Source organism: Gadus chalcogrammus, chromosome 5 (genome assembly GCF_026213295.1).
Source record: "Gadus chalcogrammus isolate NIFS_2021 chromosome 5, NIFS_Gcha_1.0, whole genome shotgun sequence".
Lineage (NCBI taxonomy): Eukaryota > Metazoa > Chordata > Actinopteri > Gadiformes > Gadidae > Gadus > Gadus chalcogrammus.
The window spans coordinates 12,421,295-12,444,401 of NC_079416.1; the positions used below are offsets into that span (position 1 = coordinate 12,421,295).

Consider the following 23,107-nt stretch of genomic DNA (forward strand, 5'->3'; position numbering starts at 1 on the left):
GCAAAAGGCGCTGATGGTATCCCCGCTCGGAAGGGGACGTCCATCGGTGAGGCATCATCGGCTGCGGAGTGGCCGCGGTGGCGACAGCTACTATGCTAAACACAAGGCTCATTAGCATGCTGGGGATGTGCCGCATATACATTAGGAGCGTGAGCCCTAACTCTGCATATTCCATCGCGCCGTTCCTTTTATTTATTTTTCCGCGCTGACCATGACGCTGGTCATCCATCTACAGCCCTGACTGGATCTTTTTTTGGTCGCGAGTCTCTTATTCCCCCGGCATGATATATTGGCATACATTTTTCATCAGATAGTAATGCGATTACTCTGTCTTTCTGGCACTGTGTCTTTATCTGGCTGCCCGCAGTACCGGAGGATTCTGTTACTGTGCGGAGATCCATACGGCCTGTCTGTGGCTCCCACTAGGAGACATAAATATACCAATGTATAGATTTTACTCCACACATGAGGAAAACCGGGTGAAGTACAAATATAAACAGATTTGTTCTACATATTGTTTTGTTTTTTTGTATAATGTCCCGACACCCATTAATAAGTGATAGTGTAATTGAACATCAGGTTAGTCACCATTTTGGTCGTCATCATCATTAACAATTCAAGTAGCTTCTTCAGTTGGGGCCGACCGTGACGTCCGATCATTCTACAGTAGCCGTGTGTGATAAGCCTAACAATATCACGGCACACACCCTGCTGTGAGCGATGGAGACACTCTGTAAAGCAGAACACCCACATGACCATCGGTCAAGGAAAGCAAAGTAATGAAAATATGTTTCTGCACCGGGGCGTCTGTGCTGCTCCCAGCGGAGTACCACCTCCTCCATCAGCGCGCGCACACACACACACACACACACACACACACACACACACACACACACACACACACACACACACACACACACACACACACACACACACACACACACACACACACACACACACACAAACCCCTCCCCTGCCACTCCCAAGGCAGCATATGTTTTTTTTATTCATTTATCTCGCTTTTTTTGGGTGAATCCCCAACAAGTGAGACAGAGGGGGAGACAAAGAGAGAGAGACAGAGAGATGGAGCGGTGGGGAGATTGAGAGAGAGTCAAAGAGAGAGAGAGGAAATAGAGACAGAGGGACAGAGGGAGAGGGAGCGACGAGGAGAATATCTCCTGATGCGATTGGGCCCACTGAGCAGGACCCCCCCCTCAGATAGAGTGTCCAGCCGGGGGCCCTGGGGGCCCGGGAGGACAGGAGGAGGGAGGTGGGGAGAGGAGAGCGGGGGGGGATGGGTGAGGATGCAGAGGGTGGGGGAGGGGGTTGAGGGGAGGGGAGGAGGGGCAGAAATCCATCGGAAGCATGTTTAATTGTCACTGAATTCCCTGCTGGCGTGACTTTAAAAAACCATCCACACAGGAAGAGAGCTGAGATGTTCGGAAAACATTTAGTGGATCAATACGGCTGGAGAGAGCTGAGACTGCCGGGCGTGTGCCCAGGGACCCGGGGCCCTGGCCCTTCCAGTCGGAATACTGTTACTTTTCTATTACTCAGACGGCCGGATCGACCTATTCAGCATATTTCTGTCCCTAGCTCAACTGCACATTATTTACTGCTGTGTTTGTGTGGGGAGGGGGCAGCGAGGCCAGGGGGAGGGGGGGCAGTGTGTGTGTGTGTGTGTGTGTGTGTGTGTGTGTGTGTGTGTGTGTGTGTGTGTGTGTGTGTGTGTGTGTGCGTGTGCGTGTGTGTGTGTGCGTGTGTGTGTGTATGGAGGTGCTTCATGTGGGGGAGGGGTTGATGGCCAGCCCTCTGCATGTAAACCCCTTCTCCCTCTCTCTCCCCCTTCACCTCCCCCCTCTCCCCCCTGCACCCAGACGTGTGCCACTGATCGCCTCTTATTACCAGATCATTCAGGCGACGAGAGAACACGACAACCACGGACGCCCCGGCCGTTGCCTCCGCCCAGGCCGCCTGTGCACCCTGTTGCATTTACCTTGTGCCCCTGAGTTTGCACGCAGGTGTGCGTGGGTCCACGGGTGTCTTTGTGCGTGCGTGCACGTGGGTTGGTCTTACCTTCCTTGAGCATCCCCACTTTGAGACACTTCATGAAGCGACAGGCCTGACACGACTTGCGTCTCCGCTTGGTGATCTCACACTCGTTGGTGGCCGGACAGCTGTACTCGATGTTGCCTGGAGGAGACACACGAGGAACAGAAACAGGAGGATGGTTAGCACGTCAGACGCAACGCACAGGACCTACGGAGGAGCTCAGAGAAACACAACAGATTGTACTGAAGCCGCGGTACGCCGAGACGTTTCTTCTCCTTCCCCCTAAAAGGCGGGCGGCGAGGCCTCAGGCGGCCGCCGGCGTGTAATAAGCACCGGTTTGTACGCCGCGCCGCGTCCGGTGGTCCGTCATAAATCATCCTCGACCGCCCGCCGTGTTAATCATATCCTACGGAATCCATTTCAGCGGGCCGGAGCGAGATGTCCCGGAGCGACAGGCCAACTTCCAGTGTTTGCGATGAAGCAATCGGAGTGTGTTTCCGTGTGTGTGTAGGTGTGTGTGATGGAGGTGGGTGCAGGAGTGCTAACACCACCCCCCCCCCCCCCTCTTCACCGCCCCAACCAGCCCTCGGTAGACGCCACCCTAACCCCATACTAAATTGGCCTCATTAATTCTTCATGTGTCGCCTTCAGCCCTGGGGCGGAGGCCGCGGCACCCCCTCCCACCTCCCCCATCCCCCCGTGTGCTCACCCCCTCCCCCCCCCACCACCACCACCACCACCACCACCCCCTACCCCCCCACCCCCCCCCCCCCCACCACCACCACCCACCCCCTCTCTCGCCACCGCCGCCTCAATAGCGGTCTGGAGGGCCGGACACACAGCCCCTTGCCACTTTACATAATACTCCGACAGACCCAAACCTGTTGTTACCGCGGTGGCCATTGTTGACTATTTACATAGTGTACAGGCAAAGAGGCCTGATGCATTATTCAGGCGCAGACGTCTGATTCCAGGACAGCACAATGAAGGGAAAACACAGAGTTCCTCCACTCCCTTCACAATAAAAGCGCCGGTTCTGCTCTCCTCAAGCATTAGTAGTAGAGAGGGGGAGGACATGCGCAGGCTTTTCTCCTTTCTGTGTCTGATTCCTGACGTTCTCTACTGTATTCAGGGGGTTTTCAAAAGGAGGCTTTCATAATATAATAGCTGGGCCGGTCGAGGAATTGGACTCCAACCCCTTTATGAGTCAGGGATCGAGCTTTTAAGCTTTTTGACCTTGGTGCGTTTCCAAAAACGTGTTCTTCTTCGTAGAGTGGTATTTATTTGATTGCACAATTAGGAATCACATAAGCGGCAGGCAAACATTCAACAGTCTAATTCAACCCCAACAGTACAGAGACATAAAGGGCTTCTGTAACAACAGCTTCCTCCAGCACAAAAAAACCCTTACGCACAATGGAGCGGCGAACTGCCTGAAGCCAAGAAGCAGCACATCGCCAATCACAGCGGAGACAGAGCCAAAACCAGAGTGTGCTGACTGCTAAACTATCCCCCCATTCACAAGTATATTGGGATTCTATGCCAGCACTGTCATGCTGCTGCACCGCCCTGACCCTCCGACTACAGTATGTGTTCCTACCGAGAGACGGACACACACACACACACACACACTATCACACAAAGACTGCTGCCTGAGGAATATTCTAGAGGCGTCCCAGCCCCACCAACCCCCTTTGACAACTTATGCAATTATGTTAACATTATTGGACAGATCAAGTAGGGGGAGTCCCAAGATGTTTTAAATAATTAGAAATTCCTCCTTTATATCTGGGTTAGAAATCATTATGCTAATTCCCTTCATCTCTGTGGGACCGGAGTAAATAAAGGTGTGAGCGAACGGGGCTGATGAGCTTTGCCACCGCTCTGTTTTCCTAGCAGAACAGACCATGATAATTCCCCTCCACGTTTCCTGGCTGTATGCCGATTGCAATCAGTACCCAGAATGCAACCTGAATCAGGTCTGCAGCATGGCAGCATCCACTGCACTCCCCTTATCGTATGCAGCGTTAACCACGTCTCCTCCAGTAAAGTACACCGCATTATTTAAAAAGTAAAGTCAGTCTTATAATAATAATAATAATAATAAAGAAAACGATTACTTTTACAGTTACTGTGTGTCCCCAGAGTTTTGAACAGTCTGATTGTTTAGAAAGACCAAGCCACTGTTGGCACATTAACATATTAGACCGACCCTAAAGAGTTGACTCCTTCATTTACTGTCCCACAGGAAAACCCCACTGTTCCCCTCTCAGTGTTTGCCTCCCTGCCTCACCCCCTGCTCCTGGTCGCCCCTACACCTGAACCCAAGGATAGGACAGAGGACAGCCCCCTCAACTGGGTACCGTTGGTCTGCCCCGGTTGTTTTAGAGCGCAACATGGAGAGCAGTCGGGATTAACTTCCTGTTTCATCACACACACACACACACACACACACACACACACACACACACACACACACACACACACACACACACACACACACACACACACACACACACACACACACACACACACGTGATGACCCCATGCTGGCGGTGCAAGTGAGTTGGATCTATTATTTATACCAATGGATATCAATCTGTTGAGTATGTGACGGGTGACCTCTGACCCCCCGGGTCCTGCTCTCTCCGCTTCATCTGTCGGTTGAGAGGTTACGCTAACGTACGGTTACAAATACCATTATGGAGAGCGCGGGGAAGAATAAAAAAAAAAAAGGACTTTGCCCTTTCTTCCCTTTTGATATGTATCTGTCTCAATTTATTTTATGGCTTTTCAGGACCCGTGCCAGGGCACAGAGGGGGGAAAGTCAGGTCTTGTAAGTAAATTACAGTAAAATGGCAGGTATTTCTCATCAGAATCTAAACTGACTTGTACAGGCTTACTGTCAAGGTTCATTACTTCAAATAAAAAACCGGGGCTACAGAGTTCAGTTGGTTTTCAGGCAATTTTGCACTTGGCTTCAAAATGGAAAAGAAAAGAGGGTTCATAAGAGATTTATGTTTTTGATTGGTGGGGCACGTGAGGGCTGGGATGGAGTTAGTATCAGGGAGCAGGGAGAGCAGGTGTGCTGCTGGGATGGATGGTCATCTAGGTTGACATTAATTTGAGCCGGGGCCTTGACTAATGTAACTATCTGCGAGGAGGAGTTCGGAGGGCTTTTCGCGGGATGAAAGGGTGAGGAAGATGGATCTGCACCTCGCTCCCCTGCTGAAAGGGGAGGTCTCTCTCCCTTTACGAGGCAGAACCAGCTGACGAGTCAAGGGGACTCAACGGGAACGGAAAGCTGAGCCTTTATGTATGAAAAACCAAAATATTCGAGACAAATGTTTGTATTGTTTTTAAGATTTTCGAGATAAATGTCATTATTAACATGAGGCCATTGAGCAACATGATGGCTTGAATAAATAAACATATTGAACAGCTTTAAAAATGAATATATATTTTATAATGTAAAAAAAGAACAACAGCGATCAAGAATATGTAGGATCAAATATAAATCCAAAGAAAGCGTAAAATTGCTCTAAAAGGACCCTGCGTATCGGCACGAGCGTCCAGAGAGCGGGCAGCACGCCGCTAGCTCGCTAAAGTGCTCCGTCTCAGAGCGATGTAATAATGAGCGAGAAAGGACAGCTCCTTTGTTTTTCTTCTCATTAGAAGAGGGCCGCCTCACACTCCACCCTTGACTGCCTCGTTATTCCTTTAATTAATCAGTTCTCATCAACGGCCACCCTCTCGTTTCTCTCAAGGACTCTCACATCCCTCCATTACCCCGCCATCCGCCCAGCAATGTTTGCCTGTGTTTCTTTTATATCGTTTCACAGGAGAGTTTTTTAGTTTTTTCCTCCCACCCCAACCCCCAGTCCGCCTCCCAAATGTCCCCCCAGCCCCCCCCCCGGCCTGCGTGCGCTGCCTGGGACCCCTGTCTGATTATTATGCCATTAAGCCTCTCCTTCTCTCCTCTGAAAGAGCGGCCGGGTCCCTCTCCAATCTAAAAAGGAGTCCGGCTTTTTTTTTTTTTTTTTTTTTCTTTCCCTGAAATTACCCGGGCGACGCGTGCCTGAGGTTCTAATTGGCAGGCCTGTCCCGGAGACGGCCCCCTCCCCTCCCTCCCGCCTAATGAAAAGCCTCGGCCTTAATTACACTTTCCAAACGCTGATTGTTATTGACAAAACTCCCGTGGCTCGGACAAACGCCGGCAGATTAGCTCCATTACAAGGCGGGCCTTCCAAGAGCAGCGCCAGAGAGGGGATTCACAATCGACGAGGCAGAGGGGGAAAAGAGAGAAAGAGAGGGGAAGAATAAGACAGATTTTTTTTGGAGGGGGGTTTTCATTTATGCACCTTTCTCTTCTTAATTGTTTTGCCGGTTGCTTCACTTGAGACGTCTTTCTTCTCTCAATGCCCCATTTGCTGTTCCTTTGTGTGGCCGTCACTGGTTTGAATTTTCAAGTCGGGGGACAAAGGCTATGTTACTCGAGAGGATAAAAACGAGAACGTCCATCTTTTGTAAAGCGGGGGGATTGCGGATGGCAGCATTGGTAATAGGAGGTTTGGCCCTAATGTTTTTGTTTGACTCTGAAGGGTACATAGACTGTCTAACGCTGATAGGGCTGGAAGGTCCAAAGTCACAACTATCAGCCTTCGTTCAATACCGTTCCTTCCATCGTGGTTTTATGACTATGTATGAGCACTAACGTTTTCCACCAGAAGCCCAGAGGACACTATTTCAGAAATTATTTATATTGTTGGATATGTACGAGCATTATTTGTTTTGACAGTCAATTTTAAAAGTACAATTATTATTGACTATGATTGATTTGTGATAATTTTTATTGTATTACATATAACCTGTGATAATTTTAAATTTTTCTGAAACCAAATGGAACGGCTTGAAACTGATGGCTGGTTGAAGAAGGATTCCCTGAGTCTATAATATGACTGATTAATCTGGAACAAAGCACACACTTTCACAGTGGGAGCTGGTGTGGGGGGTTGTGTGTGAGTGTGTGTCAGTGGGTGGGGGGGACCCTCAATGCCTCTCTAATGGGAGATTTGGATGACATCATTTCATGCAGATAGACACTCGCAACTTGTCCCCAAACATAGGGTGTCACACGTCCATTCACACACACAGAAGATTGACCCTTTTACACACACACACACATACAAACACACTAATGCAAGAGTGCACGCATGCACAGACACACACCCATGCACTCACACACACATACAAATGTGAGCCCAAGAACAGGCACACACATAAACACACAAGCACACACATACATGCACGCGCCCACACATGCACACAAACTCACACAAACACTTGCAAGCACGCACACATGCACATAAACACACACACAAAACAGGTGAGCATGAGCATAAGAACACACACACACACACACACACACACACACACACACACACACACACACACACACACACACACACACACACACACACACACACACACACACACACACACACACAACACACACGCACACGCGCACGCACACAGAATGGTGGGGCGGGGGGGGCGGGGGAGTGAACAAGACCAGAATATTAAGGCAAGCACTCAGAGTCCCCCAAAGGCATCTGTGCAAACAGCCCCTCACACTCGACCAAAACTGACCTCTGAGATGATGTCACGGCCACCCCTCCCCCCAGCTCTCGTACCCCGCGCCTGAACCCCGCTCCCGACGGCCCCGGCGCCCGCGTCCACACCGCGGTGAGGGGGGCACGCATGATGGGCTGCGACGCACCATGCCCCCGTGGATAATGAGATACCACCTCCCTCGCTCCGCTAACAACATCCAGCGCCGTGCATGTTCAACACTTCAGCACGCACTGCGGAGAGGAGTCCTCATCCTGATGGTGCAGTGATGAGGGCTATGCCCGATGCGTGTACTTCGTTTTAAGTTCAACTTAAACATCATAACTTGTTTATGATAGTGGAGAATTCATGCAAAAAAAAAAGTGAGAAATAAATCATTGTCTTCATTTTATTATTTATATTATATTATTCTTTTATAAAAAGATAAAAGGAGTTGCTTTGCCGTTACTTTTACTGAGAACCTTGCTGATCGCACAGACATGCATGGTGGCTATACTGTGTGGGACTCACGGAGCGGTACAGTAGTACGGGGGCGGGCTGGTGCAGCATGCTTTAGGTGTTCAGTTTGCGGTAGAACACTGCTCGTAGGAGGGTCTCGGGGGGGCCGCCGGGGCTTGCTAGACGCGGTACAGCGACTCTGAACATGGTGATTCACTCTGAGTGGGCTTCGTTCCGAGTGGAGTTTGTGTGTGTTTTTTTTGGCGTGCGTGTATGTTTGTGTACTTGTGTGTGTGTGTTTGTGTGTATGTTTGTGCATGATTGTGTTTGTCCATGTATGCGTGCGTGTACCCCTTGACGGTAGGGATGTGCTTCCCTGTGTGAAGTGCGTTCAACTCTCAGTGGGCTATGAGAAAAGAGAAAGAAGGCACACATGTGCTCTCTCTCTTTCTCTAGCCACACGGTCACACACACCAACACACACGCAACCCAGAGCACCCAAACACACACCTTGTATTTCCTCTTGAAGAAGGCCTTGCAGGCCTCGCACGAGGCCACGCCGTAGTGGTAACCCGAGGCGATGTCGCCGCACACCAGGCACAGCCTCTTAGGAATGGAGTTCAGCATGTATTCACACTTGATGGGCGAGTCCTCCATGATGCTGCTGGAGCAGTCGTCATAGCGCTTGCGGCAGCTGCCCGCGCCGCCCAGCCCGACAGGGGTGAACATGGGCGGGGAGTCCAAGCCGTTGGAGTGACTGTTCATGGCGCTGACATAGCCGCCGCTGGCGTCCGAGTTGCCGCTGGGGCTGTGGTGGCTGACCGTGTCCACCACCGAGGAGGGGCTGGACGGCTCCGTCTTGATGTAGGACCCACAGCTGGAGGGGAGGTGCCGGTCATCGGCGGCCATCCCTATTCAGCAGCCTGGGGAGGGGAGGGAGGGAGGAGAGAGGGGGGGGAGGGGGAGGGAGGGAGTGGGAGGGGAGGGAGAGGGGGAGTGAGAGAGGGAGAGGGGGAGAGAGAGAGGGGAGGGAGGGAGAGAGGGAGGGAGGGGAGGGAGGGAGGGATGGAGGGGAGGAGAGGGGGAGTGAGATAGTGAGGAGGGAGAGGGGGACAAAGAGAGGGGGAGGGAGGGAGGGGGAGAGAGAGGAGACACATAGAGACAGAGTGAGAGAGGTAGGAAAGAGGGGACAGAAGAAGAAGAAGAAGAAGAAGAAGAAGAAGAAGAAGAAGAAGAAGAAGAAAGGGGGGAGAGGGGGGGAGGGAGGGAGGGAGGGAGGGAGGGAGAGTTTAGTCACGCTCCATGAAGACAAGTAAGAGGAATGAATAATACTACAGACCAATGAATTTCTTGATAATACTCAATATACAAACACTAAAAACATACATTAAATCGTGTTCCCTCAACAAGAAGAAATACCATTTAGGACAAAGATGAGAGCCGTGTGGGTCTGCTTAAATCTGAGCGCTCGGCTAAGGGAGGGAGGGAGCGGGTAGAGGCTCTGTTTGTTTTCAGATGGTTTCACCAGCCGAGCCCACATTTGAGGACTCTCTCTGTTGCGGATGCCTCTTCTGTCCTCTCTCTCGTGTCTGGTGCTGTCCTCTCTCCCCCCGCGATGGTCCCAGTGCCACCCCAGTCAAACCCGGTGGGAGGGGCCTAATCACCTCATTAGCTCCCCAAGCACAAGCAGCTGCAAAAAGAGCTGCAGCGTCGCACAAAATGCTAACACCTAACATACACACACGCACACACATACACCAGGCACGCAAGCACACACACTACACACACAGGCACGCAAATGCACACATAAGACACGAGCACGGCAAAACACACTCACAAGCACACACGCATCCATGCATGCACACACACACACACACACACACACACACACAGACGCGCACACACTTAAACACACACACACACACAAAAACAAGCACACACACACACGCATTCATAAACACACATACGAACGCATGCACGAACACAAGCACGCACACACAAACACAAACCAAACACACACACACACACACAAACACAAAAAGAGACAACAGAAGACCCCAACACCCACACAAACACACACACACACACACACACACACACACACACACACACACACACACACACACACACACAACACACACACACACACACACCACACACACACACAACACACACACACACACACACACACACACACACGGGCCATCCCAAGGCAGGGACAGCTGTGGAGAGCATGGCGGAGCGCGTCTCCTTGAGTCAGCAGTCAGGCAAGAGGAAACTAATGGTGAGCTATTGACTATTTCACCTCTATGACGCTGTTCTGGAGTACATCTCCTCTGATGTAGAGTCCAGTATACGTGGTGGAGGAAGGTACAGCCTGGATGCTGTGGCACTGGGCCCTCGAAATGCACCACATGCCCTCCCAGACCTCCTCTGACCTGAGGCCAACATTCACCTTGGTTCCACCCAAACCCGTTTTGCTCTAAAAATATACAGAGGGACGAAGAAGGGGCACACTTTAAGAGCTTAGGCAAAGCTGACTTTGGTTTATTTGGCCACAAATAGGGTGAAATTCAGAGTCGGGGTGGGGAGGGTTGAGGGGTGGGGAGAGGGCTAACTCAATATATTGGGGGAAACGGTGTAGCCACTGGTGACCTGTAAGGCGAGGACATCACCGCATAGCAACACCACATACACACACAAACACACACACACACACCTCCCATTCCTGCATTCAGGGTATAGCGTACAGGTCAGGGGTCATAGGGGTCACCCGGCACCTGCCTACATTAAGGAATTGGAGCCGTCTCACAGCTTATTCAAAATGGCGCCGTCAGGGCTCAGACACATGAGTGGCGGCCACGGCGGCTCAGGTCTTTTGCACATTTTGCTCCATTAGCATATTGCCAGCTAATGGTAATGTTTACATACTTGACATGTTCAGTAGTTTACCGTCAGGTTGTGGGTGACGCGGCAGGTGGTGCTGCAGGGGTGTTTCCACCGCCAGCACCACCATCACCACCATCACCGCCACCGCCACCGCCAACGCCCCGGCCCCCGCTGCCACCACCCATCTGTCTTATACTTGACAAGAGACAGGAAGTCAGAGGCCCTGCCGCCACCGCTGCCATATCCTATATCAGCCAGACCGGACGGCCCTACCCTGGCTCTCCCTCGCTCCCGCTCCCGCTCCCGCTCTCACTGTCACGCTCTCTTTCTCGCCCTCTCGCCCGCTCTACCTCTCCCTCCCTACCTCTCTCCCTCTCTCCCTCTCTCTCTCTCCCCCCCTCTCTCTCTCTCTCTCTCTGAGACTGATTTAATTGTAAGGCTGGGTGAGGTGGGGTTCAGGCCCAAGGGGTCAGGGGTCAGGGGGTCCACCTTATTTTCTCACACTGTCTTCCGGCCCGTGGAGATGGGGGTCAGTGTGTCAAATTAAATCTCATTCCGGGGTCTCCCTTCCCTGCTGTCATGTATATTCATCGGCGCTGGGTGCCCCAACACCACTGGAAATTCACAAAAAGGTTAACTGCTAAAATAAATAATAAAAAAAGAGCCCCCCTTGTTAAATCCGGTGACCTTGTGGAACAGGGCCTTGGGCAAGGCACTTCTGGAATCCTTGTGTTGATATGAAGCCCGCACAATATAAAAATAAGGTTTAAGGTTTCTATATCAACATTATTTTTTTTACAGCGTACAATTTGCCAAAAAGCAAGCTGTTCAATTTACAGTTTCTCTGTCAAACTTCATCATGTTTTAAGAACAATCTTTGGCCCCCGCGAGTCCAGCTTTTTTTATTTCCTCATAGGGGTTTTGAAGTACTCGATGTCATAAAAAAAAAAAGGTGTAATTGTGTCCCTCTGTATAAACCCTCCAGAGAGACGCCTGTACAGTGAGAAACAGGCACGGTAAAATCATTCCGGGCCCTCCTAAAAGCTGCCCATGCCTTGGGTAATGAATGCAGATTGCCTTCCCCATCAGCGGACGCAGGGCTCTCTGTCCGTCTGCCTCCCGTTCTCCGTGTCAGACGGATATGTGCACCTGTGCGCGAGGGCACCTGCACTCGGATTATTAAAGGAGATGTATTAAAACGCGGGTGCGCGAGATGACTCCATTTAGCTTTTATTTCACCAATTCAGAGTGAGCTTAACCCGGTCGCAAAGGCCAGCCTCGGGGAGACACTTAGCATAATTGCATAAATGTCTTAACTGTTCCTCCTCCGGCTCTATGTGGTCATTTATAATAAATGTGGCGGCTGGACTGGCCTCAACTCGTTCCGCGATGACATATTATACTACTTCTGTGCTTATGTTTTTTAACAAGCTTGCATGTATTGATTAATGACACAGACGGGACAGTAACCACTTGAACCCGTGGCCTATTAATCAAAATAGGTGGAGGTATTTCTATAAATATTAGTATTCGCGCTTCCCAAATGAAATCTATAAATACGATTGTGGGGGGAAAATGAATTATGAACATTAAACGGTGTGACGGCAGCAATGGTGGGATAAATAATTCAATATGTGGGGCAGGTGCTAATTAGCTGGTGCGCTCCGCAGACAGACATCAGCAGGGGGTGGGGGGGGGGCGACGGGATGCGACCTGATGCTGTTGAATCTATACCTCTTCCTAAGGGTAAGAGCTTTTCAAATTCTGCTGCCTGGCTGCCCAAAGGAGCAGTGCTCGTCACAGATACAGTATCTCTCTCTCCCTCTCTCATTCTCTCCCTCTGTCTCTCTCTCTCTCTCTCTCTCTCATTCTCTCCCTCTGTCTCTCTCTCTCTCTCTCCATCGCTCCACCTTCCTCCTGCTCTGTTCCTCCTCCTTTTGTTCCCTTTGTACCGATCAAAATTCATGCTGAGTGGTGGGTTATAGACCCACAAAAGCACACTGCGCAGTTTGGTTTTAATCTGATTCCATGTGGCCCTCCTAACAGTATTTCACATCCCTCATATTATTCGGCCGGCATTCCCGTGACCGGGATTAGCTGGCCTGATGATCCTGGAACCTTGGCCATCGAACCCGGCCTGCGCCTCCTCGTCTACCTCCCCCTGCGCCTCCTTCTCCGTCAGGAGGAAGGAGGCCACACTCAGACATCATAACGGCAACGTGAGGAGCTGATAGAACCAATTCGTATCTCTCTCTCTCTCTCTCTCTCTCTCTCTCTCTCTCTCTCTCTCTCTCTCTCTCTCTCTCTAGAGAGATGCCAATGCTCACTTTGCCTGCCGTTTCTAAATGTTTGATTGGCTTCGCAACCTCGTGTATTTCCGATTCATATCTAGCGACAAAAAGTGCAACTGAACATTAGAAGAGTGTCAGAATTGTTATTTTCCGAATGATTCCCCTCCCCCTCCCTGAAAATCGATTTTATAACATCTCTGTAACCTCAAGGTGGTGTCATCGGTTGGGTGCTGCACCACCCTATCACAGCCCCCCGAGAGGAGTTGGGGGAGGGTGGAGGTGTTGGAGGAAATGGGGGGGGGGGGTTTGTGGAGGTGACATCTGCACGCAGGTTGACAGTGATATCAGATGCCCCAGCAGGAGCAGATCTGTCTGGAAGGGGCCCCCAGGCGATGGGGCCCGATAAGCCAGCGGCCCCAGAGTCCGCGCGGCCAGGACGAACTCAATTAGCTCCTGACAGACCTCTTCTCACTCGGACCCCCGGACCCCCGCGCACACGGCCTCAGACCCGCCACAGCCCGGGCCCACTGGCAGCTGCCGCGCTGACCTCCACAACAGGGGCAACTGCCACCGATACACACACACACACACACACACACACACACACACACACACACACACACACACACACACACACACACACACACAGACACCCACACACAGACACCCACACACACACACACAGACACCCACACACACACACAAGCAAACGCACACCAATGCCCGGACTCAATCGCAGACGGAGAGCGAAATGGGAGGGAAAAAAAGGAAGGAAAATAAACACATTGTAGAAACACAGCCACGGAACAGAATAGGTACTGCCACCCCCCCCCCCCCGAGGGTGAGGGAGGGAGGGAGGGAGGGAGGGGGGCGGGAGGGAGGGAGGGGGGAGAGTGTGGCGTGAATGATCTCACATGGGAACATGTAAATTAAAATGAAATTCAGAGATGCTGGATGGTTGGGGGGGTGGCTGGTCTTTGGGAAGCTCTGGGGACCGGCGGTTGGGTCGGAGACGGGAGAACATACTGGTTTGAAATATGGAAGCCCAGCGGCGTAGACGGCCCCCTGTTAATGACCATCAGGGGAATTAGGGGCTAAGAGACCCTTGAGGCGATGCCTATGAGCACAGTGCGCACACCCCGGCACGTGTGTGTCTGTGTGTGTGTGTGTGTGTGTGTGTGTGTGTGTGTGTGTGTGTGTGTGTGTGTGTGTGTGTGTGTGCGTGTGCATTTCTGTATGTGTGTGTGTATGTATGTGCTTGTGTGCATGTGTCTGTGTCTGTATCTGTGTCATTGCATGTGTGTGTGTGTGCAAGAATTCATGTTTGCGCGTGTGTGTGTGTGTGTGTGTGTGTGTGTGTGTGTGTGTGTGTGTGTGTGTGTGTGTGTGTGTGTGTGTGTGTGTGTGTGTGTGTGTGTGCACATATGTGTGTGTGTGTGTGCTCATGCCTGATGTGCCTTGTGTTGGTGAGTTTAATCTCAGAGGGAATATGAAAGATGGGAACACGCGCGATCGGTGGCAACACAAACCCAGCCGCTCTGCAGACAGAGAGCCACGCTACGCTAGTGAGGAGAGGCCTTCAAATTAGAATTCATTAAGTCCTCCTCTGATGGGGGGGGGGGGGGGGGGGGGGAAGGGGGAGGGTCCTCTTTATTAACGGATACGGCAGACACTCCGGAGTGGGCTGACAGAGATTTATGACGGGCAGATCTATGCAGGCAAACAAAAGAGAGATGGAATATAGGAGACAGACCGACAAGATGCGAAGAGTAATGGCGGTAATGGTGGAGGGAGAGAGAGAGAACTGACAAAAAACAGAACAGACGGAAAATGAGAGAGAGAGAGAGAGAGAGAGAGATAGAGAGAGAGAGAATGAGGGAGACAGACAGAGAGGAAGTCAGATAGCGCTAAAAAGAGACAGAGAGCTAGGGAGGGAGAGAGAGACAGAAAGAGACAGAGAGAGAGAGAGAGAGAGAGAGAGAGAGAGATGAGAGAGAGGAGAAGAGATGAGAGAGAGAGGAGAGAGAGAGAGAGAGAGAGAGAGAGAGAGGGTTCTGCTTGGCATGGTTATGGAGCACAGAGGGGGGCCGGATCGATCGTTGGTAGTCCGGGCTGCGGTGCCCGGTTACCACTGGGGGGGGAGGGAGGGAGGGGGGGGGGTCTGCTGCTCGGCGGGCCGTGCAATTAAGCTCCTCAGTCTCCAGCAGGCGGATTATATTTAGCTGCTCCACAGCGATGTCACCGTCGTCTTTTCTGAAACCATGAGCTCACTGCACTACCACAACATGAGCCCGCCGCGCGCCGCGCAGCACCGCAAAATAGCGCCAGCCAATGGAGGCCCATCTCATCTATCGATCGATCCCAGCCTCCCCACCCTCTGCCCGCCTGCCTCCTCTCCCCCCTCTTCCTTCCTGTTCCTGAGATGGGTTGGGGGGGGGGTGGAAGGGGTGAGTGCTGCTGTTTGTCTGAGATGTAAACTGTCTGAGCCGCACTGGGCAGATCCTGTTCTTCTGAGTTTTTAGGGAGGCTGGAGGAAGGAGCATCGGACACCACCTCCTCCGTCCCTCCACCTCCTCCTCAGTGGGGGCCGGTGACGTGGGGTTACAATGGGCTCCGACGCCGGGAGGGGGTTAGCAGAGTAACCCGGTCCCTGAGTCAGGACTGTGGGAGATTACAGCAGAATCTGAGGGCTTGTCATGCTGCCAGACGGCCCAAAAATAACTTGGGATGCAAGCGGTCGCCTGTACAACGGGTCTACCGCAGTGGCTTTTGTTTGTAACACGGATTGGGTGGACAGGAGGAAACATTGTTTTAGTACTGATACTAATTGGAAATTATTTCAGTAAATTTGGTATCAAATATTGTGAGTTTTAAATGAAATTTCTCAGCAGTGATTCAGAAAATAGGGGCCGAGCATTAGTGAGCGGAAATCAACCACAGCATATTACTGTGTAACAGACACTCAACTTAGTAACACTCAATAGAGTTCAATAGGAAAGATTCAGGCTAAGATTACATGGTCTGTGGCGTGTGAACGTAAAGCTATTATTACATGCTATTAGAGCATCTCGGCCCATTATCTAAAGGCTCTTCCAGTTGGAGCTCCTTCTCCACAGATGAGCGTCAGTTAATGAAGGGGAGAAACGAACAACTGGCAAATCGCTACCATCGTAGTCACGATGCAAATGTGAGATTATAATAACAATGCGTGGCATGGGTGTGTTTTGTTTTTGTGTGTATCCACGTGTGTGTGTTTTGTGCATGTCAGTATGTGTGTGTGTGTGTGTGTGTGTGTGTGTGTGTGTGTGTGTGTGTGTGTGTGTGTGTGTGTGTGTGTGTGTGTTTGTCTGTGTCTGTCGGCCTGTCCGTCTGTCTGCCTTTGTGTGTGTGCATTTGTGTGTGATCACACGCATGTTTGGTGTGTGTGTGTGCGTGCGTTTCTTTTTTTCGAGTTTGCATGCTGGAATTTGTGTGTCAATATGTGTGTGCACGCGTGTGTGTGTGTGTGTGTGTGTGTGTGTGTGTGTGTGTGTGTGTGTGTGTGCGCATCAGTGTGCGAGCGTGTGAGCGTGAATTTGTGTGTCTGTGCATCGCAAACAGAGAAGGGTTATGATAAAGAAGGCGGGCTATTTAACGGCGTCTAGTGTAAATCACGGTGTTTCGACACAGTGGCCGCGCGCAGCGAGGAGACGGAGCCATGGAGCCATGCATGAAATGACTTCATTAATCTTCTCTTGATGGACTCTCCTTATTTAGAGGGAGCTCTACCTGGCCCAAAACAAAGAGCTCATCCTGTCTGCTCCTGAATTAGTCTCTTCATCAGAGAACCGGGGAAGTAGATGCGCCCGCACAAACACACACACACACACATGTCAAAGGCGTGCACACATATACAAATTCACATAAACAATGTGAACAATTGCGTGACGACACACACACATACACACACACTATGTAGAGTGATATCTTGTGTTACCGCAAAATGATCAGATCTAATTATTATCCTTATATTTGTCCATACAAATACATCGAATAATCTTTCGACAGTACTACAAACATAACGTGGCACAAAAAAGGTCTAAAACCAATGGGTTGTCACATGACAGTCCCGATCCTATGGACGTAAACAGAAGCACTGATGGCGTCCACGGGCACGCCCCTGTGAGCATGACGCCGCGGTGATGAATGAACGAGAACTGCCTTCCAGTAAAACAATCAGCCCGCCGGTCAAGAGGATGAGTCCCGCTCACACCTGATTCCGCAGCCTTTTACAAGCTCATCCCAACCAGCTGCCCCTCATTGCCCATAAACACCGCGGTCATAAAAGAGGCTGGGGCGTCCAGGGCCGTGCTATTCAGGAATAATTAAACTTCAGGGATGTTATCCTGAATGGATGCGGGGGGGGGGGGGGGGGGGGGGGTTGTAATCTAAACATATATCTCAGCAACTAGCAGTAGTATACGTCTGGGTGCTCAGAAGGAGCTCTGACGGCGGGGCAGGTCCAGCAGGCAGCCGGTCACATAGGCACAGTCACTCCTCAGTGAGTGCAGATCTGCTGGAAAAAGGCGGCACGCTTTCTGTTTTATTTATGCACACGCGCTTCGAGTGACCGAGAGTCAAACGTATACACGCTGTCATGTTATATGTAGACACACGGAGCAGACAGGGAGAAGGGGGAGCGCCTAGGACGTCTGTGCACCGCTGACATGTATGTGCAAACGCATGTCACACACACACCCACACATATATATGCACGCACACACACACACACACACAAATACATACACAGACACACACAGATGCACGCACGCACACACACACACAGACAGAAGCACACACAGACGCATATACACACACACACACACACACACACACACACACACACACACACACACACACACACACACACACAGAGGGGGACCAGCTTACATCATGGTATCACATGAGCAATGTTGTGACACACGACTAACTGGTGGCCTGGAGTAAGCCACCCAATGTGTAAATGGCTTTTCCACATCTGTCACTCCCTCTACACCTGCTCAATACGAGAGCACCACAGCCCTTCAACGAAAAGAACCAGACCTGCCTCTCCACCTGGGTACACACCTAGCCCCCCTCATCTAACATCCCAGATAGGCGGAGGTAAAAGGAAAGGTTCACCCTCAGACAGAGAGAGATGGAGGACGGAATATTTACATTATTTTGCTCCACTTATTTTGCTCCACACATTTTCCTGAAGATGGTTACAGTCATAACGGCTTTACCCCACAAAGGTTTGTCACCTTGCTGTATACACACAAAAAGCTGATTCTAACACGTAGACATCTATTTAATAAAAGGAAATGGGACTGGCATATGTGATACGGCAAGTAAATCTATGTAAGTCATCTTTCCTGTTTTATTGGCTTGTAAGGGTCAATTTATTTTGGAGTGGTCCATTTATTTTGTTTATTTAAAATAGAAGTACTCAAACATCTTCCATGGCGCAGCCGTTACAACGCACGGATGAAAACAAACTGAGCGTCGGCATTCGTGCCACAAAGCGACAACAGCAGAATGTATCGACAGGGGCCGAGGGGAAACGAGCCACGTCAATAGACATTTCTCGTGGCCGCGGTGGAACGAGGGGCCGCTACACGCAGCCGGGGTCGCTGGCACTCTGCACACCGCCATGTTAACGGCTTGTTATTGGTCGCATCTCCTTCCCCTGGGCCAATCAGGGGACGGCAGGACAATGGCAGCCCTGTTGTCTCTTGTAGTGAGACAAGACAGTGACACCAAACCAGCGCAGTCACATATCTGGACGGGAAAATAAGTGCTTCCACTTGTATCCCTCCCTCAGGACCGGGCCCCTGAGGGCCCCAGTGGTTGTACTGAAGGAGAACATTTGTAAAGCGCTTTTAAAGAGCTACCGATGTCGTCCGATCAAAGGCTTTTAATGAGCAAGGAGTGAGAAGGAGAGCCGGGGAACCGCCAGAGCTGTCGCGGGGAATCAGACGGGCTATTGTGATGGACGGTTTCCATATTGATTTCATAAATAAACAGAGCTAACCATCGATCCTAATGTTATTTTGCATTTCAATTACTGCTCAAAAACATAACCTTCAAACGTCTCGCCGCTCAATAGCAATAGCATTTACTGATAAACGCCCGCGTGCCCTCCTACGCCGGCACGCTCCGTACCGACTGATTATAGCGGACTTTGCATTTTCCCCTCCGTTCCGTCTGGGATGCAACAGAATATGCATCGACTCCTCCTTGTGTACAATTGAACCGAACATTTTCCATACAGAGGAAACGGCCATAAGGACCAAACGGAAATCAGATGATTTTGTCAACAATGATTCCAAATGTATCTTGAATTTTCAGCTCATGAGAGAGGATGATAGAATTATTGTTTCCATCACCCTTCTGGCTCTCCAAGGTGCCTGCGTGAGAGTGTATGAACATGTGTGTGTGTGTGTGTGTGTGTGTGCATGTGTGTATGAGCATGCAGGGTGTGTGTGTTTGTATATGAGCATCGTGTGTGTATGAGTGTGTGAGCATATGCTTGTGTGTGTCTGTGTGTGCACATGCACAAGTGAATCTGAGCATGCACGCATCATGTGTGCATGCAGGTGTGTGTGCGTGTGTGTGTGTGTGTAGATGAGGTTGGGGGGGGGGGGTTCATGGTTGGGTGTTGGAGCAACAGGGAGAATGGCTGACGCAGCGTGTCAGCGATAGCACTCTGCTGCCACAAGGGCACGGAGGGGGAGCGGCGGAGGCCAGCATTATCCTTCTAGACTAATGGACCTGGTTATTTTTAAACAGATTCCCACCCTGCGGCGGAGGTGTCCAAGGTTACCGTGGACGGCGGTACTGGGGCGGGCCGCGTTGGCTGGGGGGGCCGGGGCGGGGGGGCGGGGGGGCGGGGTGGTACCCGTGTATGCGGTGACAGAGGCTTCACCGCCACGGGGACGATGGCGTGAAGCGGTGGAAACGACACGCGGCAAAGATAAACATCCCGGGACCGGGTGGGGCACCCTAATCCCCTCCCCCCCCCCCCCCCCCACCCCCCTCTCTGAGTCACCGTGCGGGGCTAAATAACCCCACCCACATCCTCAGCACCTCGGGGCGTCTGTGTGGGGAGTGACCAGAGCGCGGGGCAGCGTAGACGCTCTGCGTTGGCCTCGTTTTGGGCGAGCGCCCTACATGGCGCCCGTCACGTTACGCCGGCCTTTTAAAAACATAGATCTAACACGTGCATATGGACCCGGGGAAAAGGGAATTTAAATATTCTCTCAATAGAACTAGGGCCGCATAGGTCTGACGGCATTGTGAAGGTGAATTCCTGCATAGCCGGTAATTACCAGGGGAATAACGGGAGACAGGGTGCAGAGTGTGGGTGGGTGGGCGCTGGATGTATGGCGAGGGGGGAATAAAGAGGTTTGTAGAGTTTTAAAAATGACTAAATGCTCTAAAAACCTCAGATGAGGGAGCGATAGAGCTGGGAAAAAAACTGCGCCTTTAGTCGTCTAAACGCCCGCTGCATTCACCCCCATGACCGGGGACAGCACACCCTACCCCATCCCCCACAGTCCAGGCTGACTGACATACTTACAGTGACAGAGAGACAGAGAGAGAGAGAGACAGAGAGACAGAGAGAGAGAGAGAGAAACAAATGATTCCTCATATGCAGGGCTTACCAGAAATGAGAAGGCTCCAATGTAGCCAGCGGACTGAGAAACCGCCCTAATGAATTGGACAACGAGGCCCTGTTGATACAAGGACACGCATTTAGAATTTGGGCGACACATTGAATTAAAAAAATATATATATTAAAAAAAGAAGAAAATAATAAACAGGGTTATTCTTGTGGTTATGAAGAGGCTCAGTGGGCCTGACACCTCCTAGGCCCGGTGTTGGCTCTAGAACGGTACTGGTCAGCGGCCCTGGGCTCTACACCGCTCCAGTCCATGGGGCTCCTGGCTCTAGCCAGAGTGGCCGTGGTCGGCAAGCAGCCTCTTCTGGTAATGTATTCTGAAACCAAATTACCGTAAACTGATCCCATCTGGATAGTGTCTGTGCGGGGCTGTGCTGGTCGCCCACCGTTGCCTCTATATAGCCCCGGCGATAGCATCTCCATGAAGACAGCTAAAAATCGGATTAACCCAATAACACTGAAACACTTGGTCAAAGAGCAAAGAGCTTTTAACTTGAGATACACTAATGCAATCCCCTCTCCCTTGTTTTCTCAAACCTAATAAGAGGTTCGGGGGTGGGGGGGGGTGGGGGTTTACGGAGTAGGACCCCGTGAGCAGCGTGCAATGAAGTCAAATAAATTGAAATTCAATTCATCATTGTGTGCTAACTTCTGCCGCTCTAAAAGAAGGGAGAAACACCCTGAGAGCAGATTGTGTTGTGTCGAACACGGCCGGGCCGGAGCACGAGGAAAGCTGGAGAACGTGTTGATAGAGTGAAGAGGAGACGTCGTGCCACAGGGAAAAACGACCCCGGCTCAAACCAGACCTCAACCGCCCCTTTCTGGTTCATTCCTGAGACGCGACGGAGCGACCGCCACCCCCATCTCGGTTAACACTAAGGTCTGGGCACCTGAGCGGTCTACCTGCAGTCACGAGGACGCCTGACACTACAGCACACCTTAAAACACACAAAAAGCTGAAAACACAAGTGTGTTGGTGAACGGCACGAGCCGGTAAAATAACCACACATACGTGCCGTGAGCAATCTGATCTCAGAGCGCCTGCTTCACTGATAGCACAGAGCAAGAAATTAACCTTCACGCACTTCGTATTTTCGCAAGATAACACCAGCCGAGCCCTGTATTATATTGCCCCATCCTTCCACAACTCAAAAGAGACAAACTCTCATTCCCTGGCAGTAGCAGTGTGCAGTGTGCGCCCCCTGCGCCCCCCTCCCCCCCCCCCCGGGGGGTCAATCTATACAGTGTACACACGACGGTGAATCTACAACAGGGGCCACCGTTGCTAATTACATGGAGCACATACGTCCTGTGTAATCCTCTCAGCCAGGCCCGGCGCCTCCACTCAGCCCGCTGTGAGGGGCTGGACATGCCGCCATACAAATACCAAGAGGAGCGCTACTGTGGAACCGGACTAAACAGCCCACAGCAGCCCCTGTGTGTGTGGCGACCCACACACACACATGGATACGCACATGCACACACACATACATGGCTTCCTTAATAAGTGTCATGCAGGCAAACACACGAACGCATGCACGCATGCACACACACACACACACACACACACACACACACACACACACACACACACACACACACACACACACACACACACACACACACACACACACACACACACACACACACACACACACACACACACGTTAGCGGATTGGCCTGCAAGTAACTGATCTTTTTTTCTTTTGTAACTGATTTGAATTTGTCGAGTTTAAAATGATTTGATGGGAATATTGTTTGCTATGATACATTGTGAAAAAATATATACACTCTAAGATGATTTCATGCATGGAGAATAAAATAAAATACACCTTGAATGTGTATGCATTCATAGCAAAATATATATAAAAAATAATTTATTCCCCGGGTATAAATGTACACATTAATAACCCCACAGTTTTCAACTATTAAATACACAAGAAGTAATAATATTTGTATTTTGCCATAGTCCACAAAATATTTTTTAGGACATTATGCCTACACCTTATCAATTGTTGTGTGATATATTCTGAAGTTTAAAAACATAAGTACTTAAATGAAGATAATAACAGGTAAATAAAACGTATCTCTCTGTACACACACA

General features: G+C 50.8%; 1 protein-coding gene across 2 annotated transcripts in view; it reads right to left on the reverse strand.

The window, feature by feature from the left end:
- Positions 1-23,107, reverse strand: part of esrrb (estrogen-related receptor beta) — a 65,731-nt gene that overhangs the window by 40,287 nt on the left and 2,337 nt on the right. The window contains exon 2 of one of the 2 annotated variants that reach the window (XM_056590339.1): positions 20,987-21,055. The exons of the other annotated variant lie outside the window; for it this stretch is intronic. Within the exon in view, the coding sequence (XP_056446314.1) occupies positions 20,987-21,055 (69 nt within the window). The remainder of the gene's footprint in view (positions 1-20,986; positions 21,056-23,107) is intronic. 2 annotated transcript variants of the gene reach the window in all.